General features: G+C 46.7%; 1 protein-coding gene across 6 annotated transcripts in view; it reads left to right on the forward strand.

Moving 5' to 3' along the window:
* Nucleotides 1–18,689, forward strand: part of NIPBL (NIPBL cohesin loading factor) — a 2,053,700-nt gene that overhangs the window by 701,112 nt on the left and 1,333,899 nt on the right. For all 6 annotated transcript variants that reach the window (XM_069627143.1, XM_069627142.1, XM_069627145.1 and 3 more), the window contains one exon: nucleotides 1,489–1,560. In XM_069627143.1, the coding sequence (XP_069483244.1) occupies nucleotides 1,489–1,560 (72 nt within the window). The remainder of the gene's footprint in view (nucleotides 1–1,488; nucleotides 1,561–18,689) is intronic.

Below are 18,689 nucleotides of genomic sequence, written 5' to 3' on the forward strand. Positions count from 1 at the left end.
GTTAGGCCAAATGCTGTTCCCTTGAGGATTCGCCACAAAATTAATATAATTAAATGCTTTCATATAAACTCATTGCCATTAATCAGTACACATGTTTATCACAGTCTGCACAACAAAACTTATCAGTGGGCTGAAGTGTAGTTCAACACAATTCTGGCGTGCTAAGCGTAATCTTGGTGCCTCGTGGCGTGAAAGAACCCAGTTATAAAATGAGTACAAAAAGGGTTCTGTACCATAATTCTCACTGATCTATAATGTATTGACCAGGAGAGAGGGCATATGCAAAACAAGTTCAGGACACACAAAATCCATGTATGTTGCCATTGACCATTGAGCACAGTGACACATTTTAGGTTGCTATGGGTGCAGCTAACCTAACTGCTGAAGATACAAACATGTTTGTTGCTTAACAATAATGGATTGCACAGCACCATCCTATTAAGTAAACATTTGCAATTTAAAAAACCCCTGACCAGAAATTAATTTTTACTAGTATATGGCAGGACACTGCTTAATGGAGGGCTTTATATAATGTTATCACAGCAGCGATATGTGGTTGCTTCTTTGTTTCTGCCTTAAAGCAGTTGGCATTTATAATTTTAAACTTGATGTTTATGTTCCAGCCTATGCAATAAGCAATGAGAGTATATCAAATTGTTTACACTTTTCTTTTACCACATGCACACAAAGAATGTTTTTCTAATTGGAACGCTTTTCTTTTAATTGGACCAGTCTGAACTGTAAAATAGATCTTTGACTCTGCAGGTCCTGGGTCTTATACCCCACAAACAAAAGTGGAATGAAGAAGGACCTGGCCAGAATCCTGGCAATGGGCTTTAAATAGTTAATATACATTTGGACATTTTGCAAGAGCTGCTTCATTAGAAAATCGTGCCTAATAAACAGCCTCTTCAATAGGGCTATATTACGTCATTTCAAATCTGAACCTCCTAATATTTTACATAAAATGTCCTAATGCGATCCATATAACTTTCAAAGGACTCTTGTAATCCCTTATATTCTCCTAAGAGCCCCTTACCAGCCTTCAGAATCCATTCAGATGGTTTCAATTGGTATACTAGGGAGAAGGCCTGTGATTTTTGAAAAATGACCTCTCGTACTTGTACTTAGATTAACCACGGTCTTAAATATACCCTCTAGAGTTTTAATAGGACACTGAATTACTCTATTCCTTGCCCAACAGTTTTGGGAGATCAAACGCAGACCCGCCATCTAAATTCACTTACTGTCAGTATGTCTGACTGATTGTCACTATTTCATTAGAACTCCACTATTTCATTAGAACTCCAATAATACATGTAACACTGGCACAGTGGCCAATTCAAAACGTTGTATAGTTGGAGTTGTCAAAGGTTAGTTTATGCTGTTGCACAGGGCTCAAAATGATGTTAATTTGTCTATTATAATTATTTTAGAAACATATGTTTATTGCGTCACACCTATGCCAAAAATATCTTGATGTTTCAGTCCTTAGCAGAATGAAGAAAAGAGAAAAACAAAAGAAGAGGAAAGCATATGAACCAAAGCTGACACCTGAAGGTAAGAGTTTAATGTTAAATCATAGCAAAGGAAAACACTAATGGAAAAAAATAGAATGTGTTACTGACAATTTTCAGCACTCAAACCTGCAATTCTAGCTTAGTTTGTAGTTTTGATAATCATTTCGGTGAATTGGATGGAGGTAGGGTACTGCCATTTCTTATATGTAGCTACTTTGCTCAGAGTCCTAATCTTTGAAATGGTTCCAGCCACATGATGATTTCGGTAATCTTAATAGATGTGGAACTGTGTGTGACTCCATGACTGGGTCTCATGGTACGGATGGCTTTGGATGTGTTGTAGCTATATTTGAAATGGGGACTGAGTGTACAACTGCACATGCGCTATTCACATTTGTGCTTGCCACAGTGGCTCTTCCTGGAGCTTTGCCATTCGGTTGTCACTCCATCTGATTTGGGTCTCCTCATAGCTTTGGAGTTTAGGTTTTGCAAAGAATGCTTGGTGCTTTGAGGTTGGTTGTGAAAACATTTCCAGATTCTGACATGTTATGCATTCAAAAACAGCAAAGCTGTTCTTTGTGGTCCATTAGAGCACGGAGAGCTGCTGTAATCGGACGTCCGCAGTAGAGCCTGCCAAATAGGTTAAAAATGCCAAATAGGTTAAAAATAAAGAGTATAAGTTATCAAGGTCTATTAGTCTTACTCTTAGGTCCCGTCCCCTTTGCTCCATACTGCATGGGTGTCCCTTCCAAGGGACGCGAGACGGAACGTTTTTCACTAGAAAAACCTTCTTCCCCTTTAGATTTAGAGGCGCGCTGGGGTGCGGCCCTAGGAGCATGTGCTGACCTGACTCCGCCCTCCGGGGCCACTTCTCAATCCCCTTTTCCGAGTCGACTGGAACGGGCCGAATTCACCAGCGCTCCTGTAATTCCACACCCGGATACTACTTCCCTTCTGTCTTTTTTGTCTTTTTATCATTCAGGTACTCTGTCCTGAGGCGTCACGCTCCTCCCTGGCACATGTTGACTTCTACAGGGTTTAGCAGGTGTCCATACTGCGACAGGCTCTTCCAGACTAAAGACTCCCACGCTCTCTGCCTATGGTGCCTTGGTCAGGACCACGCTTGGCAAGCGCTTTTCTCGAGGTCTCTGAAGAACAGAATAGCCAGGTGGAGGGAGCACTTCCAGAGATCTCCTCTAAAGGACCTAAAGGACTTCGTCTATCATCAATCCAAGCCCAAGGTAGGGCTGCTCTTTTCCAGTGCACCCCGCAAGGGAGACTTATTCCCAAGGTCTCGCCAGCGCGCGAGGGACCGCCCAGTTCTTTGTACCTGTACAAGTACCAAGGCTGAATCCGCTACCGGCCGACAGGCCGAGGGATCAGTATATCCTCCGGTGACAGTGCTGAGAGACCGGAAGGTTCTTTTACCGGGTCTTCACCAGAGAGTCTATGCCCTAGTACTGGCAGCATGTTTGAGGGGGCGCCTATACGCAGTTCTACCGGCAGATCCGCTGAGGGTGAAATGCCTACCGGGCCTCGGCCTGAGGGACAGGGTAGGCCCCATGATCCGAGTCCTGGACGGGGCGGGGCCCAGTGAGCCGAGCAACACGATACAGGCATGTGGAAGGCAGCTCAACAAAATGGCTGCCGCGCCAGAAAATCCAGACATCCAGCCAACGCCGCTCCAGGGAAGGCAGCAGGTGGAGGATTGTGTCACGGTGGGACTGGTGTTAACCAGGTATGTGGCCTACAGCGTATCCTTCCTTCGCGCAAGGCAGGTTCCCGCTGTGTCCATATGGGCACGGCACACAGCGGCTCCAGCAGCCCCTTGCTACCCCCTCCTACCACCACTCGGACCTGTGAGGACAGGTTCTTTGAACGGTTGCTCCAGATCATGAAATCTCCTCGGATGGCGGACCTCCTCAGGGACGCCATCAGGGATGTGCTACCGCCAATGGATCCGGCGCCACAGGCCCCTGTTCAGGCTGCGCCACCCCCTCCGGCCCCCCCAACCAATGGTGCTGGCAGGTCCATTCCAGCCTTTGAAGCAGCCTCTGGCTACCTCTCCACACCCCAGCCTTCGGCGCCCAGGACTCCTCCACCGGTGCCGGACCAAAAGGTCTCTCGTGGACAGAGATGAGGAGGAGGACCCCGACACACCGTCATCAGCCAAGGCCTTCATGAACGTCTTGCGGGATTTGCAGAGTACTTGGGCCTTCCTCAACCCGAGGTCGAGCAGCCATCTGAGGGGGTCCTTGCACACGTCCTCACGCTATGTTCCACAGTGAGAACGGGGATCCCGATGCAGGAGGACGTAGTTGCCTTGGCCAAAAACGGTTGGCTCAAGCCCCACTCTTTCCAGCCAGTCAATCGACGCCTCGTACAAGCAAATGGAGGGGGATACACTCTTTTTATCGGTCCACCCTCTTTGGCACTCTTCATGGATCGCTGCAACATCACTATACTCCACCTCGAAGGGGGTGACTTCTTCCACTTCACAACGGACGAGGAGCAGGACAAAAAGAAACAGCTCACAAACGGCCAAGTCTTTATCCATCTTGACAAAGACCACGCTCAAAATGTACACCCAGTCACAGCAGCTCTCGGACAAGGGGCGTACATACGCAGTATTCCGCAGCTTCCAAGAGTGGAGGTCCCAGGAGCCTGACCATTTGCCGACTCAACATCGGCACAAACAACAAAAAGTGGTGGGTGGGAAGGGCTTTTTCCACTGCCCCTCCTCTACAGCATCTGATGGAAAGAAGGCATGACACAAGCCTCCGGGTCCACGTGTCTCCAGTGGGGTGCATGCTTGCTCTCCATGCACATTTCTGGCGCCAGAATTTCACGGACCCCTGGATCCTCTCTGTAGTCTCCACAGGGTACTGCCTCCCTATCCCAGCCTCTCCTCCCACAAGTTGGGACAAGAACTCTTTTGGCAGAGATCCGGTCGCTCGTCGAAAGTCCCAGCCTCCCAGTGAGGCTTGGGCTTTTACTCCCGGATTTTCCCCATTTCGAAAAAGAACCAGGCGGGCCTGAGAGTTGTGCTGGACCTTTCCACTCTCAACCTCTTCCCTACCTCTACAAAACTTCAAGATGGTTATGCCAGCTTTGATGGCGGTGACATTGTGTAAGGAAGACTGGATGTGCTCTCTGGACCTGAGGGACGCGTACCTACACGTTCCGATCTGGCAGCCTCATCGTTCTTTTCTACGATTCAGGATCATGGGCTACCATTTCCAACACAAGGTGCTTCCTTTCTGCCTCAACCCGGCCCCCAGGGTCTTTACCAGGCTGATGAACACAGTGGCGGCCCTCCTCGGGTTGCAGGGCCACCACATCTACATGTACCTCGACCACTGGCTCGTCAGGGCGAACTCTCCGGATACAGTGCACCATACCTCCAACGCTCTTATGAACACACTGCACAAGCTGGGTTTTTCACTCGACCACAAGAAATCGCTGCTGCAGCCCAGGCAGAGACCTGGGTCTTATTTGGGACACGTGCTCAGAGAGAGTTTTTCCCTCGGAGAACAAGATCATGGCCCTCAAGAGGGTCTCTGCGCACTTACTCAGCAGAGAAGTGACCTAGGCCTGGTGGTACCAATATCTACTGGGGCTCATGGCAGCAGTCTCTTGGCCACCCCCCACATGAGACTCAGGATGAGAAAGATACAGCTGCACTTTACAGCCTTTTGGAACTGGGAGCGAGGCTCTCAGTCAGAGATGATCAACTTTCCGCCATCACTTCACCTGGACCTCACATGGTGGTCCAGGTACTGCAACCTGCGGCTGGCCAAGCCTTTCCGGCACCAGGTCACCATCACCATGGACTCAACTCTAGGGTTGGGGGGCCACCCTCGATAACTAGTGCATCTATGGTACCTGGACCCGATAGGAGCATGAGTACCACATCAATTGGCTGGAACTTCAAGCTATCTGGCTGATGCTCTGAGCCTTTCTTCTAGTTATCAAGGGCAAGGTCGTCCTCATTCAGACGGATAACTCGACCAGCATGTTCTACGTCAACAAGCAGGGAGGTACAAGATCACTGTGCAGGCTCGCAGTCCATCATGTGGGAATTCGCCCTGGAGAACAACCTCTACCTCACGGCTGTCCACCTGCCGGGGGAAGTCAACCTGGTGGCAGACAGGCTCAGCAGATTGGGTGCGGACAACTAAGAGTGGCAGTTGAATGACCTAGTGCTGCAGGAAATCCTCTACAAATGGGGTCACACCCAGGTGGACCCCCAACCCCTGGAAAAACAGGAAGTGCCAACTGTTCGCTTCCTGGCAAGGGCAGGGCCCGGGCTCCCTGGGTGATGCATTCCAGATTCCGTGGGACGGAATAACAGCATATGCCTAACCGCCCACTGATACACATGGTAATATGCAAGATCAAGGAATCTCGCTTCCTCAGCATCATTCTAATAGCACCGTGGTGGCCTGCCAGGCCATGGTTCTCGGAGCTGTTCAGCCTCTCAGAGAGGCCACCCTGTCGCCTTCCGTCGGGCCCAGCACATCTTCTGGCACAGCAGGGGGGCAGGGTCATCCACCATGTGCCACAAAAACTAGCCCTCACAGTGTGGTTCCTCAACAGATCACGCTAGCTCACCTCAGCCTTTCCCAGGCTAATCTAGAGATCATACAGGGTGCCAGGAGCAAGTGGATCAGGTTCTGCCACTGGGCAGACTCTAAAGGTGTCAACCCCCTTACATGCACCTTGGACGATGTGCGCTCCTTCTCGGTGCACCTCACTCAGTCAGGCGTGCAAGTGGACACTTTCCGCACTTACTTAGCAGCCATTGGGGCTTACAGAAACTCGGAAGAGAAGATTTTCTTTCCTTCTCCAACCCGATTGTCAAGAAACATCTGACGGGCTGTTGGGGAGAATTCTCAGAAATATACCAATTCCCTCTACCTTAGATCCCCAGCAACTTGGCTGGATTTTGAGGACTTGTTTTTTTTTTTTTACCTTGAGTGAGAACCTTTTTCCCCACTCGCTCATGTATTTTAATGTTATTTCTGTACTCTTGTTTCTTTTGGTTGTGGAGTCTGACAAACTCAGTAGGCATCATCTTTTACATTGTGGTACACAGCACCTTTAGTGCAGTGACACAGGGAAGTCTCTTAGATTTCCCCAAGGTTTAAATACCTTCTCTGGGAACTGTTTCCCAGAGCAGTTAAGAGAAATTGACTTTACTTACATTTATAACTTTCTAGACCCAGCACACACTATCTTACAATAGGGTGCTGGAAGGGTTACCTAGTATCCCCTTGTGTCTACTTCTCATGTAACATTTTTTTTACCCTTTCCTCTCTGAATGGCTGGTGGCAGTGGTTTCGTTTTTACTACCATGGTGAGCATTTACCACAGGCTCTGTTCTCAGCTGCAGTAAAACACCCAAGGGTTCCATGTTTGTCAAAATGGCCAAGTCTTCTTTTTTTGCCATTTCTTTGTGGAAAGGTCCTTGAGATTTACTCTGCGCGCCAAAACAAGGTTTGGTCCCTTTGTTCATTTCGCCTTTGGCGGGATTCACGAGTGAAGCCCACCTCTGGCTCCAGGGTGTCTATGGTAGGCAGGAAGTGCCTGCAACTCCCTGTGCTTAGTCTCCTAGGAAACGCAAATGCACTCTGTGATTATTGGCTGGCTGACTGTCCGGCAAGGACAGCTAACCTGCTTGGTGATTAACAGCTAGTCTGGAATGAAAGGGAGAGAACTGTATAAAAGGCGAGTCTTTGGGCTTTGAAGGCAGAGTCGACCACTGGACGAAAGAACCGAAAAAGAACTTGAAGAGGACGCCTGCTGCAACTCCTGGACCATTGGTTTGCCTGGTGAAGCCCTGCTGCAGTGCCGAAACGCCAATTTCGCATCGACAGAAGCCCCAGTAAGGCCGACTTCTCCCCTTGAGTTGGTGGGACCAATCATCTCCAAAGTAAGCCACCTGGACATCCATCTCAGAGTTGGTTGAATTTCCAGAGAGTTGCTGCTGGAAACTGTAGAGCCGGGGAGCGAAACATCAGTTTGTGCGCGTTGCTTTTAAGTTGGCCAAGAGCTCAAGGAAGATCCTCTGGACTTCCAGGAATCAGGACTGACAGAGCCTGAGCCCCCTCTAGAGAGTGCGGGACCCCAGAAGCAAGGAAAGTCCATCTCGACAGCCAGGAACCGCGGTGTCGCTATTTGCGGTAGACGCAAGGAGCTGAAAACAGCCACTGAAAGTTTTGACCGTCCCAGTGCACTGCAGGAGTCTCCCAACATCCTCCCTCTTGTCCCCACAATTGAGGCCCAGGAACAGTGAGATCTGCAGAGCTGTTCAGGAGTCATCTGCTACATCTTTTATTCATTTTAAAGGTACTGTACAAATTCTAAGAGAACGTATCTCTTGCTGTAGAGTTGCTTGCATCTTCTACTACTCTCAAGTCTAACAGCTTGTGGCCCTACATTGATTTATCTTTTTCTTCAAAGACTTCTGAAACATTGTACAAAGACTTTTCTACTCACCTTCAAAGAAGTGCTTAAACCCATCTAGACTCTTTCCTATTGACTTTGGTTTAGCCTGTTTTATCTGAATTACTCTTATTTGGGGATGTGTAATTATTTTCCTGCTTAAGAAATATTTGTGGTGACTTGTTTGCTCTAATAATCTTTCCCTTTTTGCTTGCTCTTAACTAAATCTGAATGCCAGCAGTAATGCATTAATGTCAACAGCACCCTAGCAATTGAAGTCACCTCTGGGTGTAGGTCTCTGCTGTATGCCATCCCAAATGGGTATTTACTGATTCTGAACTTAAGAGTGTATTATTTCGAAGTATATTTGTGTGGTGTTTTACAGTGCTCCCTTCTGAAGAAGGCTTATATCAACTGACTGGTAAATGAATATTTGTTTTATCAAGAAACCCTGTGAGTAAGTGTCTGCTTGAATACTTGTCACTGTGAACCTCTGTGTAACTCCCCTACAGCTCACATTAACCCCTCTTGAGATGAGCCTGGCTACTCGTCCACACTACCAACCAGTGCATACAACCTGCCTAACACAGGCCGTGCCAGGCTCTTCCCGTCCAAGAGGCCACACCCCGTGTGGGGCCTCAACATAGTTCTGGTTGCCCTAGCGCACAAACCATTTGAACCAGTGGAGTCCGCGGACATCAGGCTGGTCACCATTAAGACACTCTTGCTAGTAGGCCTCACCTCGGCGCGCAGAATCAGCGAAATCCAGGCGCTGGTCACCTCAGACCCATATACTATGTTTTACAAGGATAAAGTAGTCCTGCGGAGACACACAGCATTCTTGCCCAAGGGGCCTTCCATCTGTACGAAGAGATAGTGCTGCCTACGTTTTTTGCTGGGCCCAAAGACGAGGCACAGACGTCTGCACTGCCTGGATGTCAGGCGTGCCCTTAAATTCTACTTGGACAGGACCAAGGGTTTCCGCAGGTCGGACACACTTTTCTTCACCTTCGGCTGATAAACACTAGGGTATCAGGCCTCTAAGGCCTCCATAGCCTGTTTGTATGGTCTAGGCCATCAACGAAGCTTACGAGGGACAGCACAAGCCACTGCCGGCAACATGCACGCCCAGGCGGTCAGAGCCAACGCAACAGCCATCGCTTTCCAGCATTATGTCACCTGGCAAGTCATAATGGGCCACCCCTTCGGATTTCTGCAAGCACTACTGTTTGGATGCTGGTTCTAGATCAGACACAGCTTTCGGACAGACGGTTCTTAGAAATCTGTTTGCTTAAGGAGGGTCTCCTCTCCACTTTGGGGCTACACTCGGTTGTAATCGTACGTGTATTATGGATGAAAGGGGACGGGACATAAGAGTAATTATGTTACTCACGATAGCGACTAATGTACTCTTAGTCCCCTTTCCTCCATACGTCCCACCAGCCTCCCCCTAATAAAACGGGTGTCATTAGGCAATGTTAATCTATTGTTGACGCGTCTGTGGGGACTGAGGTGTGGCACCGGAGGGCGGAGTCAAGTCAGCGCATGCTCCCAGGGCCACACCCCCGCGCGCCTCTAAATTTAAAGAGGAATGTTTTTTCTGGTGAAAAAGGTTCAGGCTCCGGTCCCTTGGAAGGGACGCCCATGCAGTATGGAGGAAAGGGGATTAAGGACTAAGAGTACGTTAGTCGCTATGGTGAGTAACGTATCATTTCTTGAGGATGGCCTGAGATTGGTTACCTCTGGTTGGGAAGGAGGTGAGCTTTACGTTGTTTTTCACTCGATTCCAGCAGAACTGCACCATTGCAGTGATCAAGCTACTTAAAAGCAGTTCCAGGTAATGCCGTAGAATGTCTGTCTCTACAATCTTGCACACATACACGTGACCAAAGCTATGGACAAAGACAAAGTTATGTCATTTGAAGTGTCTGACAGACCCTTGCCCAGCTCAAATTGGATTCCATTACTTTTGGGAAACTTGTGTGTGCTGTGAGGTAGAGATCTCACAATCAAAGTCCAGCCCCACCAGTAACCACGAATAAGGACCACAAAGATAATTTAGTCACATGAATAATAAAATACTAGACAGACATGTTGATTGTGCTAAGGAAGAAAATAGCTACAAAAGTGACAAAATAGATACATTTCAGTCGAGCCGTTGAGAAGTCGCCCACAAAAAACATGGGCCACTTTTGTTGTAACCTCGAGCAATGTTCCCACTCATCTGCCAAGTGTCAGTTGTTGGGTAAGAATGTGTAGAGTTCAACTAGACTTACAAGACTTATCTCTTGGTATTCGATAACCCACCATTTAGTATTAGGCCTGTACTACAAACGTTGGTAGTGTGACTGAGCAGCCAGGCCTATCTTCATTGTGAGACGTAGAGCTGCACAAAGAAATCAGTAAATACAGGTTTTACAGTAAACACTTACACACTTTGTTATAGTATAAATATGTATTTTATATGCACAAGGAATTAGACAATCTTTAAAAGCAGCAATTACTATTAAAATTAATCCCAATAGTTTGGATTCAATTCAACAAGAGCAATAAAGCAGGTGAGTAACTTCATGTTATACATATTCCAGCACATTGAGTGATGTCATTTGAGGTCAGTAATAACACTTATTCGTTTATCACCATTGCAATATTGAGTTATAAGGAGGGAAAAGTTGTAGTTCGATCAGAAAATACTTTGAAAAACAATTAGATTTCTCCAGAGGGATGTAGGCATTCTTTTATCCCAGTAAAAGAGCGGAGTTGGTGAGGAGAGTTGAGTCTGCTGGAGTTCTGATCGCAGTCTCTCTCCCCTGTCTACTACAGTGTGTGCGAGGGCTTAAAAACCCATACCCAGAGCGGAGTGGTGAGCGGAGTTGGTGAGGAGAGTTGAGTCTGCTGGAGTCCGCTGGAGTCCGAGGGAGAATGGACTTGACTCAGAAAGCCGATAAACCCCCAGGGCGAAAAGGCACCAGAAACGAAAGATTGGAAGAGGCAGTGGGGGATTCAGACACAGACCAAACCCGGAAGCGTCTAAGGAGTGTCAAGTCCCCAATTAGGAGGCTGAAAACAAAGTAGACTATCAGCGAAGAATGTGCCCAGGAAATAAACAAAGAGCTGCAAGCGCTTAGTATGCAGCGGAAGATCACGAACATAGTGCTCAGGGAGAAGGCATGGAAGACGATAACCCTCCCAGGGCAAATGCAAACTGAAACCACCCAAGATACACAGGAAACACAAGACCTGCAAGAAGAACCAAGCGGGGTGAAGAGAAAGGATTTACCCGGACTCAAAGCGAACAGCGCCTCGCGTACCGCTGGCGAGGCGAGTGGGTCTCGGGCAGTGGCAGCCCAAGGGCAACCACCGACGGACCCTCAGCGGGCGCGCTGCAGCATTGAGGAACGGGAGGAGACGAGTGGATCGGAGCCGTTGGAGAACCGGGGAGCAGGCACGTCAGGCTCGCCTGACCAGGGGCGGTCCAGGAAAAGCTTGACGCGGACGGAGTGTGAGGAGGAGCGTGTCCGCATCGAGAAATGACGAGGACTGTCGGGCAACACCAAAGAACGAGAGTAAGGGGGGGTTGACAGAGGAACATACGGAAAGCCCGACAAGGGAGCAGGAAGGGGCAGCCGCAGAAAGGGATAAAGTAACCCATGAAAAGGACGAAGCAAATGACCCAGAACCTCCTCAGGGGACGCATTCAGAAACATCTGTACAAGCAATGGTCCATAGGGGGCCTGTGTCCCCAAAAGCGGCAGTAGAACCAGACACTAAGGAAAGTGCCATAGAAGAACACAAAGGTCAAAACGAAAACTACCTGAACCAGGAGCAAAAAATCAACCCGAACAGAAATGACACGAAAGAGAGTGGAAGAGACGAAAGCACGAGAGAAGTGAAATTATAACATCAGAGTCTGACTCTGAGTCGGGGTCGGAGAGAAAAGCGTCACCACTGAAACAGAAAAAAAGAAAAACCGTTAACAAAATAACAATTCAAAGAAAAAATCAAGATAAGATCAAAATAACGAAAACAACGAAAAACACTAAATATCGAGGCGGCATGCATCCAGGAAAAGCGAAAATGGTAAGAGAAAATAGAAAAATGCAATTACAAAAAAGAAATGAAGGAACACACAAAGGGGTGACGCCAGTATCTGTCAGGTACGCTAAAAGCATTCTTTTTCAACCAACAGAAGCGCAAATTGGATTCGGAAAATGAACTGTCGGATGCTGATATCCTAGAAGCAGTCCAGGAGAAATCAGCAGAGAACAGACAACGGTCCCCCGACTTAGACGTGGCGCAAGAAGGACCGCCCAACGTAGGTCTGTCTCAGATCCTATTGGAAAAAAGAAATGCGGCTAAAGCAATCAGACGCCAAATAGAGGAAAAAGAAGAAAGTCGAAGGCTAAGCACTTTAAAAGAACAGGAGGTGCCCACAGAAGGGCGGGAGAACACAAGAAGAACCGAAGATGACCAGCGAAGACCGGAGCCCGGCCCGAGAAAAGCCCCCCCATAATATGATGAAGCCGACAACTAATTTGCAACCGAAGCTTTCGGCAGAAGGCTCTGATCAGCAAAAACAGATGACACAACTAAAAGCTCCGCCTAAACCTCTCGCCCAGATGGGTCAAAAGGCCACCTGAATTTAGGCCACGTATTACGGACCCCTGAGAAAGTAAGAGATCTTCACGGTGTGAGCCTTCAAAGAGCAGGCCTGAAAGAACAACACAAACGGTCAGGTACAGAGGGAGAGCCATATAGGACTAGGCTGAGTGACCGCTTGTTCATGGAAGCAATGGCAACCCTGGGGAAAATAGCAAGTACACCAAAATCGCTTAAAAACAGACGATTAAGTGAAATAGCCACGTCAATGCAAAAGGAGTCACCAAGCAAAAAAACAGACTTATTAACTATTATGTCGGCCATAAAGATCGCATTAGCCCCTTATTGCAAATTGTACGAAGCAATAAAAGAGGGAATACAGGACAACACATCAATCCTGGCTTCTTTGTCCACAAAAATCTCCCAAATAGAAGGCTACATCACTACATCAGAAGAAAGGAATATCAGACATCATAAAAGCTGGGAAAAAGAAGTGGAGGACCTTAAAAAACAAATTGAGCTTTTACAAAGTGAGAGGGGCCAAAAGGAGATTAGAACCTTGAGGAATCAATCAGAAAGACAGAACGACGAAATCGTGGACAACGCGAAGAAAAAGCAAGAGATAAAGGAAGCAAATGAAGAAAGTACAAAAATCCAACACTTATACCCAATTAAATCGGGACTGCTTAACCACCCTCAAAGAAAAGTCCCAGTGGTACTAAAAATAGCGAATAATGACAAGATTCAGAAATCGTCACCGGGAGAGAAGGCGAAGCAGCCGGAACCATCAAAGGCAAAGGGAAAAAAAGTAAAGAAAAACAAGGAAAGCCAAGAAGATAAACCGAGAGTGACGGAGAAAGAATGAGGAGCTCCCCACGATCGGTAGAAGATTTCATGTGCGATCCAAACTTGATGAATCTATCCCAACACTGGGAGACCGCCTCAAACAACTCAGTGATTGAGGTGAATATGGACCAACATACAAAAGAACAGAAGGAACCAGAGAAAGAAATCGAGAACATAGAAACCCCAAAAGCCCAAACAAGTAAAGGATTACAAGAGGAACTTGAGAGACAAGAGACCAGCAGTAGGGGAACAAAAAAAGAAGAGGGAAGAGGGACTTGGGTCTCCTAGAGACCAAAGAATGAGACGACAAAGTCGACCACAGCGAATGGAGGCCTCTAAAAGCTCAGAGGATCATCGAAGAACAGATTCGCCCAAAGCAAAAAAACATGGACGTATTTTCAAATTCGAACAACTTTATACAAAAAAAGGATACATGATTCTGAACAGGAAGACGATCTTGAAATTAATGAGCAGACCGAATTTGCTGAAAAAGATAAACAGAAGAAATCTTGTTAGTAGAGCCATATCATAGAGGAAAGATCGCAAAGGCTTACATCCATGTTAAAGAAACTAGCCTGCAACACACGGATGATAACGTAATCAGAGAAATGGAACAAAGCGGGTTTGGGCTGACAGAAATAAAGAGAGAAACGCCAAGAGGTGAGAAAGACCACCTCTACAACCAGAAAGGAGAGAATACAAATATACATCACGAACAGAAGAGCGTTATCGAGACAACAGAATCGGTAAAGGCTTAGAAAAAAAGGGTTATGACTCGGAGAGGGAGTATGTGCGACTAGAGGATAAAAAACACAATAAAAGATGGTATGGTGAGGAGAAAAGCAAAAATAAGCAATCAAGGAGTGAACATAAGGTAATGGTACCAGATAAATACAGCGCCCGACCAAGAACCGAAGCGCGACACTTCTCTCGCCAACATAGCATAGAACGAACCACGTACCACAACCGAAACGAGAGGTCAGGCAAACCAGCCCCGGTGGAAGCAAGTAGCACGTCAGAAGGCACAGGTCCATTGGCATGGATAAAAGCAGCACTGAATTTAAAAAAAGAGAACTAGCAATCAAAGTTGTTAGCGGCACCTACGGTGGGTTAACAGAATGACGAAAAGCAAGATGAAAGTAAGAAGTGCTTTGTTTTGGGATCATGGAACACAAGGGGGCATGTTCATTTAACCAGACCGGGCGACGTCGATTTAGGTTCACTAGACATTATATGTATACAAGAGACTTGGCTGCAAGAAAAACCCTCCCTTGATGACTTTGTAGTTGAAATGTCGTCGGCAAGCAAGGGCGTGCTAGGCCGCCCATCGTCAGGCCTGCTGACAGCCACAAAAACGGGAGTAGGCTTGGCAACATCGACTAAGCTACACGAATCGTATGAGATGTTAGTTACGCTGACCTCATGGACCGACCAATCTGAATCGCAGAAGAAGGTGGACAGAAATCAACTCATCATAATAAACACATATTGGAATCCACAGAAAATGACAACCAAAAACTATTGCGCCAAAATGGCGGAAGTAATAGACTCACTCGATGCGGAGTAGGAGAATGCGGACATCATTGTCTGTGGAGATTTAAACGCGGATTGTAGTGATGGGAACAAAGAAAAGAAGTTGGAGAAAGCACAAGGAGCGACCCGTGAGAGAGGTATTGCATGGGGGGCGTTGGTTAAACCAAGAAACCTTCTTAACATCTCAGCGGTATTCCCGAACCAAAATAATATTCCAACGTGGGAGAACATGAACTGCAAAGCAACACTGGACTATATTTTTGTGTCAACGGAGTTCTTACCAATGATCGAAGAGTACAAGGTCCATAGAACCATGCACAGTGATCATAATCTCCTGACATGCAAATGGCCAGGAGCACAAATGCAGAAGCATGCATACAGCTATAACCTGGAGTCTAATACCCAACAATCGAGAGTCCGTTTGTCGGAAGAAGACATTAGAAGAATAACAGAAAAATACATACTCCCAGACGCAGCTAGGTACAAGTGCCTGTAAATCGACCAAATTATCTTCCGCTGTTAATGCCATACAGAAAACCAGCGGGAAGTCAGACGAGGAAAAAGCCAAGTGCAACACATGTCTATGACAAACAGGTGGTGGAAAAAAGAAAAGTGGTCAGGAGACTAAGAAAAATAGCTAAAAAAGACCACCACAAGGAAGCCTGGGAAAATTGGTGCACAGAGACTAAGAGGTACAAACACTGGATAAAACACCACAGGCTACAGTTGTACCAACAAGACGCCGAAAGTATGTTGAAAAGTCTCAGTTCCAAGAAATCTAGTGACTTCTGGTCAATAATCAAAGCAGCAGATCCTTCGAAACCACCAGAATTGGTAAATGCAGTTTCTGAGACAAGCTGGAAAACATAGCTAACGGCCCAATTTGAGCGCCCCAAGCCGAAAACAACTATAGAAAAAGTAGATCCAAAAGTCCCATGGGTGGACGTGGAGAAGGTTACCGATATCGAAAGCACAATCAAAAACTTAAAAACATCGAGGGCGCCCGGGCCCGATGGATTGACCAACGTGGACCTGAAACAAGCTTCGAGCGCTTGGGCAGTCATAATAAGCAAAATCTTCACGCATTGCGCTCAAACAAAAATGGTCCCGGAAACATGGTTAAAGGCTATAATTGTGCCGGTGTATAAAAAAGGTGGAAGAGATAACCCGGAAAGTTATAGGCCCATAGCCTTGTTAGATATTGTGGGCAAAATCTACGCAACTCAACTGCTGGTCCACTTTAGAATGTGGGCTTCCCTGTCTGGAATGTTGACACATTCCAGACAGGGTTTCAGAAAAATGGAAGTACGACAATAAACATCTTGATGCTACCTATTCTGAAAGCGAAAGTAAGAGAAGGAGCTCCTAATGTTTACCTGGCGTTTGTAGACCTATCGAAAGCATTCGATAAAGTGGACCGAGAAAAACTATGGTCAAAATTAAGCGACTGGAAATGCCCAGCGTCCATCACGGGCCCGATAAAAGCTTTACATGACAACACAAAGATCATGGTGAAACTGAGCAAGCAATGCATCTTGTCGGAAGAGATTGCAGTCCAACAATGTGTTAAACAGGGCTGCCCATTAGCCCCGGCCTTGTTCGCTTTCTTGGGGGACTACCAGAAGGAGGAGGAAAAGATGAGCTTTCCCACCGAAAATTGGCAATAGTAACATCTCACGTCTGCTTTATGCAGATGATGCCATCATTGACCAAACGCCTATTGGGCTGCAACGAAAATTGACAAATCTGGCAAGCTATATGAAAACAAATAATTTGGAAATCCATACATCAAAAACAAAAGTACTGGTTCTCGAGAAAACCAGAAAGAAGAGATCGAAGGAGCAGAAATGGCATTTGGAGGATACAAAGCTGGAAGTAGTCGACAAGTTCAAATATCTAGGGGTGACCATGGACGGGCCACCGGCTGATAAAGCCATGCAAGACCAGCTATGGGACAAAGTGAAAAGACTCGCAGCTCAAGTAAGATTGAATGACAAAAAATTTGGGAAATTCTCCATAGTGCCAGCGATAAAGTTTTACAAGGCGAAGGTGGTGCCAGCTATTATTTATGGTATGGAAGCCTCTCTCAACATGCCGAACTCTATATGGCAAAAACTGGAAGGCCATGTGTGGAAGTCAGTACTAGGTCTACCTAAATCGACCTCCATGTCAGCAATTAGAAGGGAACTAGGCCTGGTCTCCCTCGCATCATCAGTGGAACAAAGCAAGATGAGACTTTACAGAAAAATCATAATGGCTGATTCTTTACCCATATATGCTATGATCGCGGAAGAACTCAAAACCGGAGCCTGTAAGGCACTTAATAACTGGGCAACAACAATCAAAGAAGCTCTGAATGAAATATCTTGCTCAGAAGATCTAAGAATAAATCCGAATCGAGTAAAAACAAAAATCGAGCGAATGGATTGGATTTGGACAATTGATACTGCGAGGGAAAATAAGTTACTCACACATCTCCCGCCGACGTTCAATAAGGTGAAAACGCCTTTGAATTACTGCATGAAATTTCCGCACAAAAAGATGTGAGGAACATTTTTGAGAGCCAGAATAAACCTGCGGATGACCCACCAAATCCTAGCAATTCGGTCACCGAAGATGGATAATGGATGTCGCTTATGTAAGGACAAAGAGGAAGTGGAAACACTGAAACATCTAGTCCTAAGATGCCCCAAGACGAGGACAAACGGAGACATATATCTTCAATCCTGCCTGCAAGAGGCGATCACGCTAGATGAAGAGGCGGTGTGGAATAGGTTAATCTCGGGAGAAACGACGAGATGGACAATCCCAACGGTGAAATTGATAGATCTGGCATTCAAAATGATAGCCAGCACACAGACTAATATAGTAGAAGGAGAGGAGGTGATGTCATCGGCATCTTCAGCCACCTTGTCTCTCTCTGGAACCAGCTAAGAGGAAACACAGCCCAGACATTGTGGGTTTGTGTTACTCGAACTTTAACCCAAGATTTTATAACCCCGCAACCCCAGCATCGGAGCGCAAGGGCATCTGTAGAAGAAAGGTTCTTGTAAAAATCGTTAAACTCTTTCGATTAAATTCAAGTAATAAAAAAAATAAAAATAAAATGAGTGTTCAACAATTAAAACCTATAAGAGAACAAGCACTGCCAAAGCCAATAGTTCCAGAAGTGGGGCCTTTGGTGAGCCAGGACAGCCAAAGTCGATGGGCTAGTTCAAAGTTATGATGCTCTCTTCTTAGAAAATGTTTTAGTGAAGTTAGTAGTTCAAATAGAAAATAACAAGTTCAAGAGGAGCCACCTTGAAGTGCAAGCTGGAAGGCCAGTGCAAGTGAGTTGACCTCCACTCTAAAGGGGGTAAAATAGCACTCATCAAGTGAGGAAGCACCACTATTGGCAAAAGGTAGATGTACCACAAGCCCTACAGTACCTGTGAACTGAAGAATTTGTTCCAGCTGGATGCCTTCCTGTTGCAGTGTAGCAGACACTTGTTCCTGGCCCTTGATCGTGGTGATGAAAGGGAGAACGTCTGGCAGGCTTCTGCTGCGGCACTCGAGAGAGGGGCTCTGCAGCAATTATTTCTCCTTCATTCAGCTTCCTTTTGTGGTTTTGGCGCCTTTTCTCCGCACCAAAGAACAGCTCTGGTTAAAAGTTACTTGATCCCTCAGTCCTGGACTCTGGTGAGGGGACTCTGGATGAAGATGTCCTGCTTCTGTAGGGTCCTCTGGATGCCCACAACGTTTTGG

The sequence above is a fragment of the Ambystoma mexicanum genome, chromosome 6p, assembly GCF_040938575.1.
Source record: "Ambystoma mexicanum isolate Mex_15411 chromosome 6p, UKY_AmexF1_1, whole genome shotgun sequence".
Taxonomy (NCBI): domain Eukaryota; kingdom Metazoa; phylum Chordata; class Amphibia; order Caudata; family Ambystomatidae; genus Ambystoma; species Ambystoma mexicanum.